Source organism: Geotrypetes seraphini, chromosome 4 (assembly GCF_902459505.1).
Source record: "Geotrypetes seraphini chromosome 4, aGeoSer1.1, whole genome shotgun sequence".
Taxonomy (NCBI): Eukaryota; Metazoa; Chordata; class Amphibia; order Gymnophiona; family Dermophiidae; genus Geotrypetes; species Geotrypetes seraphini.
In genome coordinates, this window is record NC_047087.1 from 119,458,409 (window position 1) to 119,478,559 (window position 20,151).

The window sequence follows — 20,151 nt, forward strand, 5'->3', positions numbered from 1 at the left end:
TTTCAGTTAGTGCAAGTAGATGAAAAGCGTGCCAGCAGTTGCTGCTGATCCCCTTGCCTGGTGGAATCCAGGGATACCACAGATAGATGGGGGTACAGGGGTGGTAAGTAGGTCCTCTACAGAACCACCGCTCTTTGGCTCCCCTTCAAGGGACTGGTACAGCTGTTGGATAATGAGTGCATGGAATGGAGCTGTTCTCCCTTTAGGTATGCTACCAAAATCTCATCCCAGGCTAGGCATAACAACTGAAATAGATTATCCACTATTAGTAGACCTGCGAGAGGATCCTCCTTCCCTCATACTAAAGGTAGAGTGAAATCCTGGTTCATCCTGGGAACTCTATCAACCAATGACTTGCAGACCAAAAATGTCCTTGTGCTGTACTGGGACTTCACTTCTCCTCCCTCTAAGGAGAACCAGGCTGCAATGCTCGAACACCGCCACAGAGACACTGCAGAGAACACAGAGCCAGACTGTCTCCGACACCACACTGGAAGCTCTCTGAAGGACTGGTCTCCCTCAAATCATACCTCTTCCTCGGCCCTTGGGCTTGGTCAAGAGGTCAGCCCCAATAAGGGTCGATTCAGGTTCCTTCAAACTCAAAGCAGCTTTAGATGGCTATTGCTGTACTTGCCTCATACCAATCTAATCGGTCCCCATTAAAAAAAAAAAAAAGTCATGCCTCCCTCCCCAAACAAAGGAAAAAAAAAATGTCAGGAGGGATACCCACTCCCTCCTGCCTCTGTCACTCAAACCCCTCCACGCCACCCCCTCCCCCCCGGTACCTTAATCAGACGGCAGCAGGAGGGTCGCCCACTCCCTCCTGCTGGCAGGTCCGCCTCTTCAAAATGGCAGGCCTTACCCTTCCTGGTGCATCCTGAAAATGGCAGGCCTTCCCTTTCCTGGTGCATCCTAGGATGCTCTAGGAGGGCCCTAAGGCCCCTCCCAAAGGAAGTATCTACAAAGTAACATAGTAAATGATGGCAGATAAAAGGCCTAAATGGTCCATCCAGTCTGCCCAGTGACACTTATTATACATTCATGTTTAAATGGTCTTTTCTTTAATATTTCTGAACAATAGACCATGGAAGTCCAACAGGTGCTGTCTTTAGGTTTCTACTGCCAGAGTTGCCTTTGAAACCCACTTCAGCCTATCCTAATCATCCTGTTACTGGAGCTTCTAGCAAAGCCCTCCCCAGCTTATCCCAAACTAAAATCACCATATACAGGATGCCCAGAACCGGCCTTAGTTTGTTTTATACCATTCATTTTCTAATTCTGAAGCAAAGACAGGCCTCTCCCAGTGCATCCCAGGATGCACCGGGAAGGTCCACCATTTTGAAGAGACAGGCCAGCCGGCAGGACAAAGTGGCCATCCCTCCTGCTATATTCTGAATAAGGTATGGGGGGGTGTCCAGGTGGCCGAGGCAGGAGGGAGTAGGCATCCCTCCTGCTGATCTTCTGTCAGGAGGTCCAAGTGGCTGAGAAAAGAGGGACACATATAAAACGCAACTTTAATACATGCATATAAGGTCCTCCTCCTATATTATGATAAATGTTATTTCAATTTCATGGCAGATCTGTCAGCAACACACTTATCCTCCAGACCGGTTGGTAATTTCAGGTTGTTAGAAATCGGTGCTACATTTTGTGCATCACCAAGTGATGTTAGGGCATCGGTTGGAGTGCTTATTTTAATATTAATGATGTTATACTACATTTGCATAGCAGAGTTGGAGGCTGCAACGAACCCACGGAAAAGCCCGCAGTGAGCCATTATGTGCATCAGTGGGTAAATTACTTTGATGCATCTAGGTACGAAAAATAAGGAACATGATTATAAAATGTTAGGTGTGACATTGGGCAAGAGCGAACAAGAAAGGGACCTGTGGGTACTGATAGACAGGACCCTGAAGCCATCGGCACAATGTGCAGCGGCGGCAAAGAAAGCAAACAGGATGTTAGGCATGATTAAGAAGGGTATTACGAGTAGATCGGCGGACGTCATAATGCCGCTTTACAGAGCAATGGTCAGACCACATCTGGAGTACTGTGTCCAACACTAGTCTCCTTACCTAAAGAAGGACATAACCCTGCTGGAGAGGGTGCAGAGGCGAGCCACAAAGCTAGTAAAAGGCATGGGAAATTTGAGCTACAAAGAACGCTTCGGAAAACTAAGCTTGTTCACCCTTGAGAGGAGAAGACTGAGAGGGGACATGATAGAGACTTTTAAATTACTAAAAGGTTTTGACAAAATAGAGCAAGAAGCATCACTATTGCCGTTGTCAAATGTGACTCGGACGAGAGGTCATAGACTGAAATTGAGGGGCGACAGGCCCAGGACTAATGTCAGCTCTGTTTTACATAGCGAGTAGTGGATGCTTGGAATGCTCTCCCGGAGGAGGTAGTGATGGAAACCTCCATTATGGGATTCAAGTGCAAGTTGGATGCACACCTCCTTGCAAATCACATTGAAGGATACGGGAATTTAAGGACTTCATCAGGGAACACCAAGGTCTTAAACAGGGAACACCTGGATTGGCCTCTGTGTGTGCAGGTCACCGGACTAGATGGACCAGAGGTCTGATTTGGTGAAGGCATTTCTTATGTTCTTATGCCAAACCGGTTTAGTGTCGATCGTTACAGGCATAGTAAGTTTAGAGCACAGGTGTCAAAGTCGGTCCTCGAGGGCCGGAATCCAGTCGGGTTTTCAGGATTTCCCCAATGAATATGCATGAGATCTATGTGCATGCACTGCTTTCAATGCATATTCATTGGGGAAATCCTGAAAACCCGACTGGATTACGGCCCTCGAGGAGGGACTTTGACACCCCTGGTTTAGAGCATCCAGGCCACAATCCTTACATTTTTGAGAGGCAACACCAGAGTTCTTTCCCATAGAGGTCCCTGCTAGATGCAGATCTATTACAAACTTATGTAGCCACACCTGCACTTGTAGGCTAAACAATCTGAAAATGAAAAGGTATGACAGGAATGTGTGGTCAGAGCTCACTGGGAAGCTTTCTTACGAGGCCTGGTGTTAACCAGCCCTGCTATTACAAACATTCTGCACTTCTTCCTCAAGTGAAGCTACAATAGCATTTTCATTCCCAAGTCTGACTCAACTGGAAAGTAAATTGAACCGCAAGCTCGTCAAAGAAAAGCACACAAGGCCAAGAAATCTTGTTCTCCTGAAAATTAAAGAAAAACACATTTGGCCAAGTATTTTAAAAAAAGTAGAGTTTCCAGGTCTCTGCTCCTCTAGCTCTGAAAATTCTTTGCTGCAAATTAAAACACCTGGTTTCACCAAAAAGAATGGTTTTACACTAAATTTTATAATAATGCCTTTTTTTTAAATATAAAGAGTGTGAGAGAAGGGAAGGTGATGTATAATATTATCAGGAGTGGGAAAATGCTTTTGAGACCAGTCAAGTTTTCCCCTTTTTCACTTGGTCCAATTCTGTGGCATGCCATCCCTTCCTGTCTCTGTTTAAAAACCTCTTTTGATAAATTTAAGGCTGGACTTAATTTTTATTTTATTAGAGAAGCCTTTTGTGCTGATTCCCTTTTATTATTTTGTATAGCTTAAGGCAATTTAATTATTTATATTTTGTTCCCCCTGCACAGGGGGATGGGAGGGAGGGATGAATGGAAAACTACTGCACAAGGGGATGGGAGGGATGGAAAGCTGTTACACAGGGGAATGGGTGGGAGGGAAGAAAGATGTTGCTCAGAGGGATGGGAGGGGAGGAAAGATGCTGCACATGGGGGGGAGAGAGAGAAAGAATTGTTGGGGTGAAGGAGAGGAAGGGAGAGAAGTAGAAATTCTGCATATGATGGAGGGGATGGAGACATGCATGGAGAAGAGAGAGGGAGAAATGTTGGACATAGGGTGGAGGGCAGAGAGAGGGTGCTTGGATGGGGAGAGAAAGAAATGTTGCACATCATAATGGAGGGGTGGAAGGGAAAGATGCTGCATGGAGGGGAATAGAGATGTTTGACCCAGGGCACAAGGCAGGGAGATAGAGAGAGAAGGATGGTAGACAGTGGGAAAAAGACAGGTTAGATATAGCAGTGGAAGGTAGAAAAAAATCTTATTTTCTGTTTCGTGATTACAATATGTCAGATTTGAAATGTGTATCCTGGCAGAGCTGGTGTTAGCGAGCATGAGCTAGGACCTAACAGAGAGAGGAAAACTCTATTTTGTTTACACTACAGCATTGGTGTGTGGTTGGAGAGAGAAAAAGGATGGGTGAGTAGAAAGGCTACAAAATAAACCCACCAGGACATTTGGGAAATTAAAAAAAAAAAAAAAAAACCCACCCGATTTGCTTTTCTTGCTCAATTGAATCAAAAAATTGATTCGGTAGATCAAATCGAATCAAAAAACTTTTCCTTGAATCAGGCAGCACTACTGGGAACAGACCACATCCAATCACTGGGACCTGGAGATCATCAGAGAAAATCGAATCAAAAAACTTTTCCTTGAATCAGGCAGCACTACTGGGAACAGACCACATCCAATCACTGGGACCTGGAGATCATCAGAGAAGGATACAAGATAGAGTTCACACTGTCTCTCCAGAGAAGGTGGGAAAAGTCAGTCCATTACTGAGTGTGAGCTCAATTGTGAACTTTTGGGAAAGCGTTACCTAGTTCCGGCACAATCCCTGGAATATTTAGGGATCATATTCAACACTATTATTTGTGCTTATGAGCATACTGCAGAATATGTCAATCACAACTTTTCAACTCCTCCTCGGGTCTCTGCTGCCCTCCTTCAGTTTGTACTAGAGAATGACACGGTGGCTGTTACCCGCGGTAAGCCGCAGGTGACCGCGGGTAACCCGCCGAAACGGTGGGGGGGGGGAAACAGTGTTCACTGCGGCTACGGGGACAAGGCCATTCATTGCCCTCTGGAGCTGTGAATGGCCTTGTCTCCGCAGTTAAGGTAGGGAACACATGCAGTCGCCGATCACGCTCCCTCCCTCCTTACTGATAGCCGCCACCCAAGCATCTCCCTCCCTGTCCCTTACCTTCACAGCAGGCAATTTCTCTAAATTTGCTTCCTACGACAACCAGAGCGTAGACATTGCGTGACTGCCGTAAAGGTCATCTCTAATGCAACCAGAAGTTGCATCAGAGACGACCTTTCCTACAGCCACATGCAATGTCAATGCTCCAGTTGCTTGTAGGAAGCAAATTTAGAAATGGAAGGTAAGGGGCAGGGAGGGAGAAAAGGTCGGGTGGAGAAAAACAGATGCTGAAGAAAACTGGGGAAGGTGGGGGTGGAAAACTGGGGAAGGTGGGGGGTGGAGAGAAACAGATGCTGAAGGGAAATGGGGAAAAGAGATTCAAGACTATGGGGGGAGCGGAGGGAAGAAGATGGGTGCCAGACCAATTGGGGGGGGGGCGAGGTGGAGTGAGAGATGGAAGAGAGAGGCACAGTAACAGAGAATATGGAAGAGACAGAGAAGGCAGAAAGTGGATGGAAGGAAACGAATGAGAAGATGAGGAAAGCAGAAACCAGAGAACAAAGGTAGAAAAAAAAAATTATATTTATTTTATTTCTTTACTTTCGGATAAAGTAGTGTATCAGTTGATAAAAATTTATATACAAGCCCTGCCAGCTGAACATCTTTCTCTAGTTCAGCAGCCAGAACTTTAATTTATAAGGAAGGAATAAGCTAAATATTGCAGTACTGAGGCTTATATGGATGCTGTGGGGACAGTGGTCATGGGGACGGGGCGGGGACAGTGGTTGCAGGGATGGGGCGGTGACCGGGAAAATTTTTTTTCCTCATGCCATTCTCTAGTTTGTATCAAAGCTGGTGACAGTCCTACAGAAGACAGGAGAAGGGACAAGGGGAATTTCCCAAAACCAAGTGTCTGATCTGCTCAGTAAAAGTTAAAACAATCAATGAAGAAACAGCAAAGTATCTAAAACATTAACAAGCCTCTGAGAGGAACAATGAATTCAAGAAACGTAACACCCTGAACATTTATGGAGCTCACCTATTTCTCCCTAGCAATCCTATACAGGCAGTCCCTGAGTTAAGAACGGGTTCCATTTTTTAAACCGTTCTTAAGTTGAATTTGTATATAACTCAGATCCTAGTATTCTTCCCACCTTCTCCATCTCCTTGAGGACCCTCTTACATACCTTTCCATCCATTCCACTGTTCCCTCTCCACCATCACATCCAACATTACTCCCTCTCATCTCTCTTCCCTATGAATCTCTACCTCACTCCTCTCCCACCACCATGTCAATATTTCTCTCTCTTTCCCTATGCCCAACAATTTTCCTCGTTCATCTCTCCATGTGCACCATCCCTCTTTCTCTCTCACTCAGACATCCAATTCTCCCTTTCTATTCCCTTCCCCACTTCAGCATCTCTTTCCCTCACTGCCTCCATTCTTCCATCCTATGGCTCATGCTCCCCTCCCTCCCTCCATTTTGTGTCCCAAGTTCATGCCCCTTCCCTCATTCCTTCTGTTCTTTGTGCTCCCTCCCACCCGAGTTCCAATGCACCCCTCTCTCTCCCTCCCTCCATTCTGTGCCCCAAGTATGTGCCTCCTTCCGGCAGGTAATTACCTTTTCTGGCCAACTCCCTCCTCCTTCCAACCACAGTCATTTCTCTGCACAAAACCACATCCCATAGTTTTGCTGGAAGCCTTCCCTCTGATGTTGGAGGAAGCTTCTCCCACGTCAGAGGGAAGGCTTCCAGCTCAATCGCAGGGCATGCATAGAAGCCGCTGCCCACGGCTTTGTATAGAGAAACTGCTGCGGCTGGAAGGAGAAAGAAGCCAGACAGAAGAAGGTAAACACCCTCTGGAGGGAGGCACGTACTTGGTGGCACAGAATGGAGGGAGGGAGAGGGGCATGTTAGAACTTGGGAGGAAGGGAGAGGGGTGCATTAGGACACTGAAGGTAGAACAGGACCTCCTGTTTGTAAGTCGGATGCTCGTAAAACAGGGACCGCCTGTATACAGTCTCTTCCTGAGCCAATAGTCTGACTGGCAGTGAAATCGTAGCTATGGAGCTGGCCATTAAGCTTGAGACAGAAAGAAGGCATATCAGATAAATTGCTGGGTGGGGGTTTCAGCATACCATCCCTATCTATTGGTATAGCAGTAAGTTTGTGATATTATCTTTCAGGAAACAATTTGCATTCATATTGTAATCTAAGATTGCAATGGATATTTCATCAAGGGGTTTGCCATAAAAATTAAAGGAAGTAATTGCTGTTTAGAAAGCCACGGTATAGCCCACAGAGGTACTGTTGGTGTTAACTTTTGCTTTATTCTTATCCAATGCTTGGTGGTTCTTTGTTTCCAACTAACTGGAATCTTGAATTGTGCAGCCTGATGATACAGATGTTGGTTTTTAGTATTTCTATCTTATGTACTTTAAATGACAGAAAAAGAGAGCCCAAGAATAAGACCACAAGAAAATAGACCCACCTGATGTGTCCTGAGCTGTAAAAATGTGACTCCCCATCAGTGGAGCGTACTACCTTCAGTGTGAACATAGGCTGTAGCTGGCGTAGCTCCAAAAGCACAATGGCCAGATAGTGGATGAAAAGTAGTGCATCCACCAATGAGACTGCGTACTGCACAATGCCCTGATAGTTTCGATCCCGAGAGTCCAAGATGCGCACACCATAAAAGAGCCAGTAGGATAACACAAAGAGGATGATGAGGACTAGCAACAGGGCCCGGAAGACAAAAATCCGTGGTAAGTCCGCTCGTGGTGGGCGGAAGAACAGGGCCCAGGTGCCAATGAAAAGGATGAGCAGTTTGAAGGCCATAGAGATGAAAAGCCCCTCGCACACTGTGCCGCAAGGTTCTAGCACCTCCCGCCACAGCAGCCGTGGCAGGAGAATGAAAGCTATGGGCGTGAGGAAAACCAAGAGGCCAAGCACTGCAGCCAATGTAAGGCCCAGGTAGCGCTTGCAGTCAAGGCCAACGCTGTCTTCCAGGTCTTTGCTGATGCGAGCTATGTCCTCCTGGGAGATGCTGTGCTCAGACGTGCCTGTGATGGCTGTTGTTGTCTCTCCCCAATTATCATCCTGAAAAGAAAGCAGAAGTCAGTCAGTCTACATTGCCTACATGCTGCTGATACTTTATTGGAGGACTTCCCAAACCTGTTCTGGAGTCCTCACAGCTCTCTGGTTTTTCAGAATATCCACACTGAGGATTTCTCTCAAGCATGTCCAATGTGGATATCCTGAAAATTCCATTGGCTATGAAGTCCCAAAAACAAGTTAAGGGAGCCCTGTTCTACTGGGCCAACAGAAAGATTATCCAAAGATGGCAAATGTGGATGAGTTGAAGACCACACAGGTCATTAAGTCAGCTAAGTATCATGAATAGCCCCTGTATGTTGTCAGCTTTTGAGATATCAGTAAGCACAAGTAGTCCAGCTTTTTCTAGGACTATGCTAAAGTCACAGAACGCCACACTAAAAGCAAATGATTAGCACACAAGATCCATTTTGACAAGTCGCCCTACTCAACAAAGCAACCTGTCCATTTCTTTGTTTTATTGGTTATGCTTTTGGTTTTACTGTAATGGTTCTTTGTCTTACAATTATTTTTTATTTTTCAGACTTTTGAAATGAAAGGTATGAATCGGAATCCTTGGTAAGCACAGGCCCCCCAATTTATTACATAGCACCCTGAATTTGTTTCACCGTATCTCTTTATCCAGCTTATGGTTTCTATCCTGCTTTGAAATGAGTCAACACCACTTTTATCAACAGAATCATTCTAGTAAAATATGATGTCCCAATTATGAAACTCTGTTTCAAATCAAAGTACATGAGACCAATTTTCAAGGGGCATTTTCTTTGGTAAATGGGCTACTAACCTTCCCCCACCCCCAGCACATGTTGAGGGTTCTTTGATTTCGGTAGTAGTTTGTTTATTGCAGCTGTTCTTTGTTGCTCTCCACCCCCAGAAGCTTCTGTCCTAGGCAATCACTTACGCTGCCTAAGAACATAAGAATAACCTTACTGGGTCAGACCAATGATCTCCTCTAGCCAGTAACCTATCTAGGTCACTAGTACCTAGCAAAAACCCAGAGAGTAGCAACATTCCATGCTACCAATTCAGGGCACAACACAACAATAAGGCAGAAATAGTCAAAAAGGGTTCACAAAGGGGGCGCTCAGGAACCAAAACTGTGCACACCACGCAAAATGCGTGAACACTAACAAGATGAATATCAAATGTAAAGGGTGCTCTCAGTGTGAGCAAGCAGTAACAGGAGACAAGCTCCAATACTTCATAACTCAGGTAGAGGTAATATGCCCCCACCCGCACACCATCACTGAGCACCCTAAGTGTGCAATAAATAAAGTGAAAATATTCACGAATCAAAAGCAAGTAAATTAACTAAGTGAATAACAGGTGAGACCTGAGCGACCCCTAAATGAACCCTACCAGCCAAAACCCCAGCGCAAAATCAAAAAGTCAAAAAAGGTAACTTAACTGAAAAGTGAAGCAGGAACTCATCTCTGAGGCTTAAAATAAAACACGTCCGGAAAACAGGTTCAACCGAGCTGGTTTCGGGGAAGGGTTTTTCCCCGAAACCAGCTCGGTTGAACTTGTTTTCCGGACGCATTTTATTTTGAGCCTCAGAGATGAGTTCCTGCTTCACTTTTCAGTTAAGTTACCTTTTTTGACTTTTTGATTTTGCGCTGGGGTTTTGGCTGGTAGGGTTCATTTAGGGGTCGCTCAGGTCTCACCTGTTATTCACTTAGTTAATTTACTTGCTTTTGATTCGTGAATATTTTCACTTTATTTATTGCACGCTTAGGGTGCTCAGTGATGGTGTACGGGTGGGGGCATATTACCTCTACCTGAGTTATGAAGTATTGGAGCTTGTCTCCTGTTACTGCTTGCTCACACTGAGAGCACCCTTTACATTTGATATTCATCTTGTTAGTGTTCACGCATTTTGCGTGGTGTGCACAGTTTTAGTTCCTGAGCGCCCCCTTTGTGAACCCTTTTTGACTATTTCTGCCTTATTGTTATGTTGAGTTCAGGTTGTGACAGTAAGTTTTGGAGTGTTTTTTTTGTTGTTTACCAATTCAGGGCAAGCAGTGGTTTCCCCAATGTTTATCTCAATAATAGACTATGGACTCTTCCTCCAGGAAATTGTCCAAACTTTAACACCAGCTATGCTATCTGCTCTTACCACAACTTTTGGCAACACGTTCTAGAGCTTAACTATTATCCAAGTGAAAAAATATATCCTCTTATTAGTTTTAAAAGTATTCCCTGTAACTTCGAGTGTCCCCTAGTCTTTGTAATTTTTGATGGAGTAAAAAAAACAACAACAAACGATCCACTGATGACATCATCAGTACACAGAAGGCCCCAGCAGTTAATAAAAAAGACAGGCAGGCTTGCCAAAAAACCAGCAGACCTGTTGGTAACAGTTATCGACAGATCTGCAGCAGTCGGGCTTGTCAATAGTAAAACCCGTTTCAAAACAGCCAAGCAATTGTTAGTGAATCAATCACTTGGCTATTTTGCATGGGGTTTTACTAATTTGCATGGGAGGATCGGATCGGAGCTGTAAATGATCGGGACGGAGGGAAATCGGGTCGCAAACCGATCGGTTTGCTTAATGAATCTAGCCCATAGATAGATCTATGGCTATAGACTTTCCAGATCTCCAAGAGGTTAGCATAATACAATTATCACCATCAATCCAAAGGGAAACCTTTGCACATAAATTTTCCATTTGCATCAGATCAGTGGCGCATGGTGACATATATAGCAAGGGATTCAGTAGATAAGCTAAACTGGAGGTGACCAAACTTGGTTCTCAGATTTCCACAATGAATATGAATGCAATCTATTTGCATATAATGGAGGCAGTGCATGCAAATCTCATGCATATTCACTGATGAAATCCTGAAACCCGACTAGATTGAGGCTTTCAAGGACCAAGGTTGAACACTCCTGTGCTAAACATTAGTGCAATACATACTCTTAACCAAGGTTAATGTGCTCACTGCTTGCTATGAATGCCACATCTTAGTCTCTTTCTGAGAATCACCTATAGCATTTGCTACTTTTCCTTTTGACTTCTGTATTGATGTAAAGAAACTTAAGCTTTGTATCACTACCACCTTTCCAAAATCTATCCTTCAGATTTATACACAGACTGACATTATGTGGTATCCAACTGCAGATTTCATCACAAAAATACTTTGAGCAATACAGACTTTGTGATATTGTGAGGCTAAAGCAGCATTTTATGGTGGACCCAAACCAAGAGGCAAAAGCAGAGAGCAGCAGACAGACACATGACCTCCAGGGTACATGCAACAAAATAAAATAAGCTTTGCCTTGTCATCCATTCCTTCTTAGGTCATGCTCAGATAGGAGTGACAAGACAGACAATGCAAAATCATTGTCACTGTGAGGTAAATTGATGGTACAGTTGCCTGAAACACCCATGAAAATGTCCTTAACACTAGAAACAGGACCAGTTAACAAGACTGAAAATCCTGTGGCTTTGGGCTGAACTGATGGTACAGCTGGCTATGACATCCATTAATATTTCCTTAACACATGAAACAGAACCAGTTAACAAAATCTCAACATATAACACATCCCCAGAGCAGCAAAAGGAGGGGACATAACAGCCCCAGCCATATAACCTCTCATCCCCAGAGAAAACAGCAAAACTGGCTTGGTGGCTCCATCACATCTCTCAATAGGAGGTGATAGGTTGGGACTGCCAAGCCCCTCTTGTTTTCTGAGGCATGCCAGTTAGTGGCATCAACTTGAGCTGCTAACACAGCACCATGAGCATGCTCAGTTCATGCATGAGAACTATGCCTGCTTGTGGTGCCAGTGTCTAGCTGCTGCTGACATCTATTTCTTTTTTTTAAGTTCAACATTTTATGAGGACAGCAGACAGGCTCCACATTCCTTCAGGTGGCGGGTGTTGTTGCTTCCTCCATCCCCATGCATTTTTGGCTACATTATTAATGGAAATGCTCTATAAAACTCATCATAAATTTTGGCTTCTAGTGTAATCTCAACAGCAGCCATATAGTAAATAAAAATCTTTAAAACAAAGAGTCACTCTCAAAACTTAGAACAAATTTATAATGCTAGCACTAACTTCTAAAACAAGGATCCTACCGATGATATTTTTGGGCCTTAAAATATCAATACATCTATTCAGAAAATGCACAAATCATATACAAGGCTACATAGAAAATCCATACCAAGAGAATACGACTCAACCTAGCAAGTGCCATGGAGGAAACATGTACAAAAGCCCCTTCTCCGGCCACAGTTGGATAATGTATCCAACCTGCACTTACGGGCTGTAAAAATGAGTCACCTTTGTGTTTACTGCAGGTCATCAGATCCATCTGTGGCTGTTCCCACCATCGAATAAAGGAGTTGAACGCTTAGGGGGAGGGAGAGTAGTGACTATTTCCCCAGGTCGAGAATCTGCCAACTGAGAAAGTTAGCCTGCACATTTTCCACTCCTGCTATGTGCGTGGCCACCCTGAAAGAGGAGTCGAGCTTCTAAGCGTAACGGGGCACTTCTGCTGCCTCCTTGCCTTTTGACATAGGCCACCACTTTTTGCATTGTCCGAGAAGTCTCTGACTGCCTTGCCTTACAGAGACCTTTCCAGGGCCTGCAATGCTAGCTGAATGGCTCAGAGTACTTAATGGACCACTTCTGCTAAGCCAGTGACCAAAGACTCTGAATTGGGTGTCTGTTGCAATGACCTCCCCAATTGTAAAGGCTGGCATTGATCATTAGTAATACCCAGGAGGAAATGCGGAAAGGCATGCCCCTTGAGAGGGAAGCTGTTTGGAGCCACCACCTCAGGATGTACCTTGCTTCCGATAAACATGGAAGCGGTTGCTGAAGCAAGTCCTTTTGAGGAGACCAATGAGAAAGAAGAGTGTCTTGGAAAGGTCTCATGTGCACTCTCGCCCAAGGGACCATCACTATGGCTGCTGCCATCAACCCCAAGACCTGCACCGTGGGAATTGGCTCTGTAGGAAGTCCAAAATCTGCTTCTGGAGCTTCAGTCTGCATGGCTCTGGAAGAAAAACCTGGCCCCAAACTGTGTTGAACAAAACTCCCAGGTATTCCAGATGCTGGATCGGCTCCAGGTGATTTTTCTTGAAGTTGACTATCCATCTCAGGTCTTGGAAGACTCTCAAAACTACTCTGATTAGCAGTCTTGCAGAATTGTGCTACTACCACCACCATTACCTTGGTAAAGGTGTGAGGTGTCATTACTAGGCCAAAGGGGAGCACAGAGAATTGAAAATACTGCTCCAGCACATGAAATTGCAAGTACCTCCCTGTGAACTGGAAAAATGGGAACGGCAAGAAATTCCCCCAGCATCACTGCTGCTATGACTAAACTCACAGTCTCCATGCAGAAGTGAGGCACTGACCAATTTCATGTCCAGAACTGGCCTCCGGTCGTCTGAGCCTTTCTTCAGCACAATGATGTGATGTATATGGAACATCTGCCTGAGCCCGATTCTTCGTCCAGGACTGGCTCTATGACATGAAGATCCAGTAGCCTTTACCTGGAGTCTGAGAGCTCTCTCTGGTCAGCTGGCTGGAGAATCTACAAAAAGGTCCAGAAGGGAGGCACAAAACTCAATTTTGGAACCATCTTGAACAACTTCTAGGACCCAACAGTCTGTGCCAATCAGTGCTTAGACCGGTCAATAGCCTACCCCCTATCTGGGGAAGGCTTGGGCCCTGTCCTGGCATCACTGTGCTTTCTTGGAGCCTGGAGAGGGGTGAGAGCCAGAGGCCGCTAAATCTCTGCCATGACCTCTGAAATAACCTGTGCGTCCTTTGGTCTCTCACATAAGGCTGGAATCTTTGACAGGCTCAAAAATTCCCCCATCCTGGACCCCGAGCCATCTAGGGTCTGCTGTCCGGCAAGAGTGATGGTCCATAACTCTGGCCATCAGGTCATCCAGACTCTTACTAAATAGCATCTGCCCCTGAAAGGGAAGCCTACTCAGTGTGGCTTTAGAGGATGAATCTCATGCCCACTGTCTGATCCAGAGCATTTGCTGGGTGGAGATAGCATAAGTTGACACCTTGCTCGTTACTATGATGATGTCATTGGGAAAAATACCCCCCAAAAAATAAAACTGCAGAGCAGAGCAGAAACACTTCTGAACAGTTTGTTTGCAGGAAAAAAAACTAAGGAGGCAGGAGTAGCTGCCTGGGAAGGAGGCAGAGTTCAAAAATGATTGGTAGCATTTTGCAAGCAACTTGTGTGTTCAGATGCATAATTCTATGATTCAGGACTACTAGACACACTGCAGTAGAATGAGCTTTAGCAGAGGGATGGGGAGGGGGCTTAAAGCTTAACTATTATGTTTCATATTTCTTATTTCTATTATTATTGTTAGCCTTATACTGAAGAACTACAATATATCTTCTGGCACTGAGTTTTGTGCTGTTCTGTACAGTTGCACACTATTTAATAAATAAAAACATACATTAATTGATTAATTAATTAAAAAAGTACCAGCAGCATCACACTGAAAAAATCAATTTGAACTGGCCCAGTTAGTCTAAACCAGTGGTTCCCAAACCTGGGGACCCCCAGCCAGTCAGGTTTTCAAGATATCCCTAATGAATATGCATGAGAGAGATTTGCATATAATGGAAGTGACAGGTATGCAAATCTCTCTCATGCATATTCATTAGGGATATCTTGAAAACCTGACTGGCTGGGGGTCCCCCCAGCCCAGGACAGGTTTGGGAACCACTGGTCTAAACTCTTCATACTGCAAAGCTCCCTCACTATACTAAACAAAACTAATACAGAATATTAACAGTTCTCCCCAGAAATTTTTGCCAGCTGGTGGAGGCGATGGAGTAGTATGCCGTATTAGAGAATTTTCTTTTTTTTTTTTTAACAATTCTTTATTCGTTTTCAAATTGAACAACAAGTGCACAAAAGAGTATATTACACTAAAATATTCCACAATATCACCTTGATATCTATACATAAAAATCTAGTACATCAATATCCCCCCTACCACCCACCCTTCATCATATTTTCAATAAAATACACACAAATTATATATCATATTATAACATATTATGTAAAATTATTTCCAAATCCCCCTTTTTTAGTGTGCCGTAAGAGAAAAAGAGAAGAGAAGAAGTGATGACTATTCAGTACAATATTTTGTCAATGGCCCCCAAATTTTTATAAAGTTAGTATATGTCCCTCTTTGAATTGCTATTGATCGTTCCTTTTTAAATATATGGCATAATGTATTCCACCAAAAAATATAACTAAGGTTGCTGTGATTTTTCCAATTGTTGGTTATATGTTGGATGGCAACCCCTGTCATAACTAATAAAAGCTTGTTGTTCTCTGGTGATATTTGACTCTTTTTCCTCATCATCATACCAAATAGCACTGTATCGTAAGATGATTTTCCAATAATGCATTTACTTGAGGCCATATTGAGTTCCAAAATATCTTAATATAGGGACAATAATAAATTAGATGATCTAATGTCCCAGGTTCCAGATTACAGATTATTAGAGAATTTTCTGTTAAGTTATCCAGGTGGTCAGGAAAATCAGATCAGTGGCATGTCTATTCAAAAGGTTCTGGTGATAACACTAGAACAGGACAACTAAATACCCTATCACTGAATAAAGTGACTTGTTTTCAAAGTAGCTCTACTATAGACTCTCTAAAGGTTCTTGCCAGATGAACAAGAAAGCACAGTTACTTACCGTAACAGGTGTTATCCAGGGACAGCAGGCAGATATTCTTGACTGATGGGTGACGGCACCGACGGAGCCCCGGTACGGACACTTTTAGAGTGATTGCACTCTAAGAACTTGGAAAGTTCTAGAGACCGCACCGCGCATGCGCGAGTGCCTTCCCGCCCGACCCCGACGCGCGGTCCCTCAGTTAAGATAAGCCAGCTAAGAAGCCAACCCGGGGAGGTGGGTGGGACGCAAGAATATCTGCCTGCTGTCCCTGGATAACACCTGTTACGGTAAGTAACTGTGCTTTATCCCAGGACAAGCAGGCAGCATATTCTTGACTGATGGGTGACCTCCAAGCTAACAAAAAGAGGGATGGAGGGAAGGTTGGCCATTAGGAAAACAAATTTTGCAAAACAGATTGGCCGAAATGTCCATCCCGTCTGGAGAAAGCATCCAGACAATAATGAGATGTAAAAGTATGGACTGAGGACCACGTAGCAGCTTTGCAGATTTCCTCAATGGGCGTGGAACGGAGGAAAGCTACAGATGCTGCCATAGCTCTAATTCTATGTGCCGTGACAGAACCTTCCAGTGTCAGTCCGGACTGAGCATAGCAGAATGAAATGCACGCAGCAAGCCAATTAGATAGCGTACGCTTAGAAACAGGACGTCCCAATTTATTCTGATCAAAGGACAGAAAGAGTTGGGGAGATGATCTGTGGGGCTTAGTACGGTCTAAATAGTAAGCTAAAGCCCGCTTACAGTCCAAAGTATGAAGAGCCTGTTCCCCGGAATGGGAGTGAGGTTTAGGGAAAAAAACAGGTAGTACAATAGATTGGTTGAGATGGAACTCAGAAACAACCTTAGGGAGAAACTTTGGATGTGTACGTAGAACCACCTTGTCGTGATGAAAAACAGTGAAAGGTGGATCAGAAACTAGTGCATGGAGCTCACTGACCCTCCTGGCAGAGGTGAGAGCAATAAGAAAAAGTACCTTCCAAGTGAGAAACTTGAAAGAGGTAGTAGCCAAGGGTTCAAATGGAGGCTTCATCAAGGCGGAGAGAACCACGTTCAGATCCCAGATCACCGGAGGTGCTTTGAGAGGTGGTTTCAGATTGAAAAGACCTCGCATGAATCTGGAGACCAGGGGATGAGCTGAAAGGAGTTTCCCCTGGACCGGCTCATGAAAGGCCGTAATGGCACTGAGATGAACTCTGATGGAAGTAGACTTGAGACCAGAAGTAGACAGAGAAAGCAGATAATCCAATAGAGGTTCCACTGCAAGAGACTTGGGGTCATGATGATGTAGGAGACACCAAGAAGAAAACCTCGTCCACTTTTGATGGTAACATTGTAGAGTGGCTGGTTTCCTGGAGGCGTCCAGGATGGAGCGAACAGGTTGAGATAGCAAAAGATCAGTTGAAGTCAGCCCGAGAGATACCAAGCTGTCAGGTGTAGAGACTGCAGGTTGGGATGGAGGAGGGTTTCCTGATCCTGTGTAAGCAGAGATGGAAACAGTGGAAGTAGAAATGGATCCCTGGAACTGAGTTGAAGTAGAAGGGAGAACCAATGTTGTCTGGGCCACCGTGGAGCAATCAGGATCATGGTGGCCCGATCCCTCTTTAGTTTGAACAAGGTCCGAAGCATGAGAGGCAGAGGAGGGAAAGCATAAAGGAACAGATTGGACCAATCCAGAAGAAACGCATCCGCTGCCAGACGGTGAGGAGAGTAAAGTCTGGAGCAGAATTGGGGCAACTGATGATTGTGAGGAGCTGCAAAAAGGTCCACCTGAGGAGTGCCCCATTGTGCAAAGATGGACTGTAGAGTCGATGGGTCGAGAGTCCATTCGTGGGGTTGGAGAACTCTGCTGAGCTTGTCCGCTAAGAAGTTCTGTTCTCCCTGAATATAAATCGCTTTCAGGAATAAGCGGCGCGAGGATGCCCAAGACCAGATTCTCTGGGCTTCCTGGCATAAGAGGCGAGAGCCCGTTCCCCCTTGCTTGTTGATGTAGTACATAGCCACCTGGTTGTCTGTGCAAATTAGAAGGACTTGAGGAAATAGAAGGTGTTGGAAGGCCTTGAGGGCATAGAACATTGCCCTGAGTTCCAGGAAATTGATGTGATGCTTCTTTTCCTGAGGAGACCAAAGGCCCTGAGTTTGGAACTCGTTCAGATGGGCTCCCCATGCATAAGGGGAGGCGTCGGTGGTGATGACCAGATGATGAGGAGGCAGATGGAACAGAAGGCCCCTGGAGAGATTTGAGGATATCAACCACCATTGCAGAGACTGACGAAGAGATGATGTCACAGATATGTGTCGTGAGGAAGAGTCTGTCGCTTGAGACCACTGGAGAGCCAGGGTCCATTGAGGAGTGCGCAGGTGAAGCCGTGCCAGGGGTGTGACATGAACTGTGGAGGCCATGTGACCCAAGAGAATCATCATCTGCTTTGCAGAAATGGAGTGCTGGGACAGCACCTGCTGACAGAGCGATTGGAGGTTGTGAAGACGGTTGTCCGGCAAGAAGGCTCTCATCTGGACCGTGTCCAGTACCGCTCCAATGAATTGAAGTCTCCGCGTAGGAAGAAGGTGAGACTTGGGTATATTGATTTCGAACCCCAGTAGTTGTAGAAAAAAGATGGTCTGGTTGGTGGCCAGAAGAACAGTCTGAGATGAAATGGCCTTGATTAACCAATCGTCCAGGTAGGGAAAAACCTGAAGGTGGTGGGAGCGCAGAAATGCTGCCACCACTACCAGACATTTTGTGAACACTCTTGGAGAGGAGGCAAGACCGAAGGGGAGCACTCTGTATTGGTAATGACAGTGATTGATCATGAAGCGAAGGTACTGTCTGGAGGCCGGATGAATTGGAATGTGAGTGTAGGCCTCTTTGAGATTGAGAGAGCATAGCCAGTCGTTGTGATCGAGGAGAGGATAAAGCGTAGCTAGAGATAGCATCTTGAATTTTTCTTTGACCAAACATTTGTTGAGATCTCGCAGATCTAGAATTGGTCTGAGGTCTCCTGTTTTCTTGGGGACTAGAAAATACCGGGAGTAGAATCCTTGCCCTCTTTGGTCCAGAGGAACTTCCTCTATGGCGTTCAGAAGCAGGAGGGACTGAACCTCCTGACAAAGGAGGGCAGATTGAGGAGTGTGCAAAGCAGACTCTTTTGGTAGACTTTGGCCCGGAAGGGTGTGAAAGTTGAGAGAGTAGCCGTGGCGGATGATGTTGAGGACCCACTGGTCCGAAGTGATAACTTCCCACCGGCTGAGAAAGAAAGACAGTCGTCCTCCTATCGGTTGAGGGAGGAGAGGAGATGGTTGAACGCTGGCTATGCCCTCGAGGATCAAGTCAAAAGGGCTGAGTCGATTTTTGTGGAGGAGGCTGCTTAGCTGGTTGTTGCTGCTGAGGCCTAGGTGTTTGCCGCTGCTGTTGACGCTGCCTCCTAGGTTGCTGAGTGGAAGGCTGCAAGGGGCGAGCCACAAAACGCCGCTGATAGGCCGTTTGCTGTCTGAATGGCCGTGAAGGTGGAGGTTTCTTCTTGGTCTTAAGAAGGGTATCCCAGCGGGTTTCATGAGCCGAGAGCTTCTGGGTCGTTGAGTCCATAGAATCTCCGAACAGCTCATCCCCTAAACATGGGGCATTAGCCAACCGGTCTTGATGATTAACATCAAGCTCAGAGACTCTGAGCCAAGCCAAACGGCGCATGGCTACAGACATGGCTGTTGCTCTAGAGGTAAGCTCAAAAGTGTCATATATAGACCTTACCATGAATTTTCTGAGCTGGAAAAGAGCTGAAGAGCACTGATGGAAAGCCTCACGATTCCCCACCGGAAGGTACTGCTCAAAGGAAGTCATGGTGGTAAGGAGATGCTTTAAATAAAACGAAAAATGAAAAGCATAGTTACCAGAACGATTAGCAAGCATCGCATTCTGGTAAAGTCGCTTACCGAATTTGTCCATGGCTTTACCCTCTCTGCCAGGAGGGACAGAGGCATAGACACTAGCTCCCAAGGACTTCTTGAGGGTGGATTCTACAAGAAGAGACTCATGAGAGAGCTGTGGTTTATCGAAACCAGGAATAGGGATTACTTTATAAAGGGAATCCAATTTGCGAGGAGCTCCCGGGACAGTAAGAGGAGTCTCCAGATTCTTGTAAAAGGTCTCCCTCAGGATGTCATGTAAAGGGAGTTTCAAAAATTCCTTTGGAGGCTGGTCAAAATCAAGAGCGTCCAGAAAAGCTTTGGACTTTTTAGACTCAGCCTCCAAAGGAATGGAAAGAGATTCACACATATCTCTTAAAAAAGAAGAGAAAGAGGTGGAATCAGGCCTGGAGGAAGTGTCCTGAAGTACAGGCTCGTCTTCCTCTGACAAACATTC

The 20,151-nt window shown here is 45.2% G+C and overlaps 1 protein-coding gene across 6 annotated transcripts in view; it reads right to left on the reverse strand.

Moving 5' to 3' along the window:
• VANGL1 (VANGL planar cell polarity protein 1) overlaps window positions 1-20,151 on the reverse strand; it is a 101,257-nt gene that overhangs the window by 45,822 nt on the left and 35,284 nt on the right. For all 6 annotated transcript variants that reach the window (XM_033941566.1, XM_033941560.1, XM_033941562.1 and 3 more), the window contains one exon: window positions 7,467-8,074. In XM_033941566.1, the coding sequence (XP_033797457.1) occupies window positions 7,467-8,074 (608 nt within the window). The remainder of the gene's footprint in view (window positions 1-7,466; window positions 8,075-20,151) is intronic.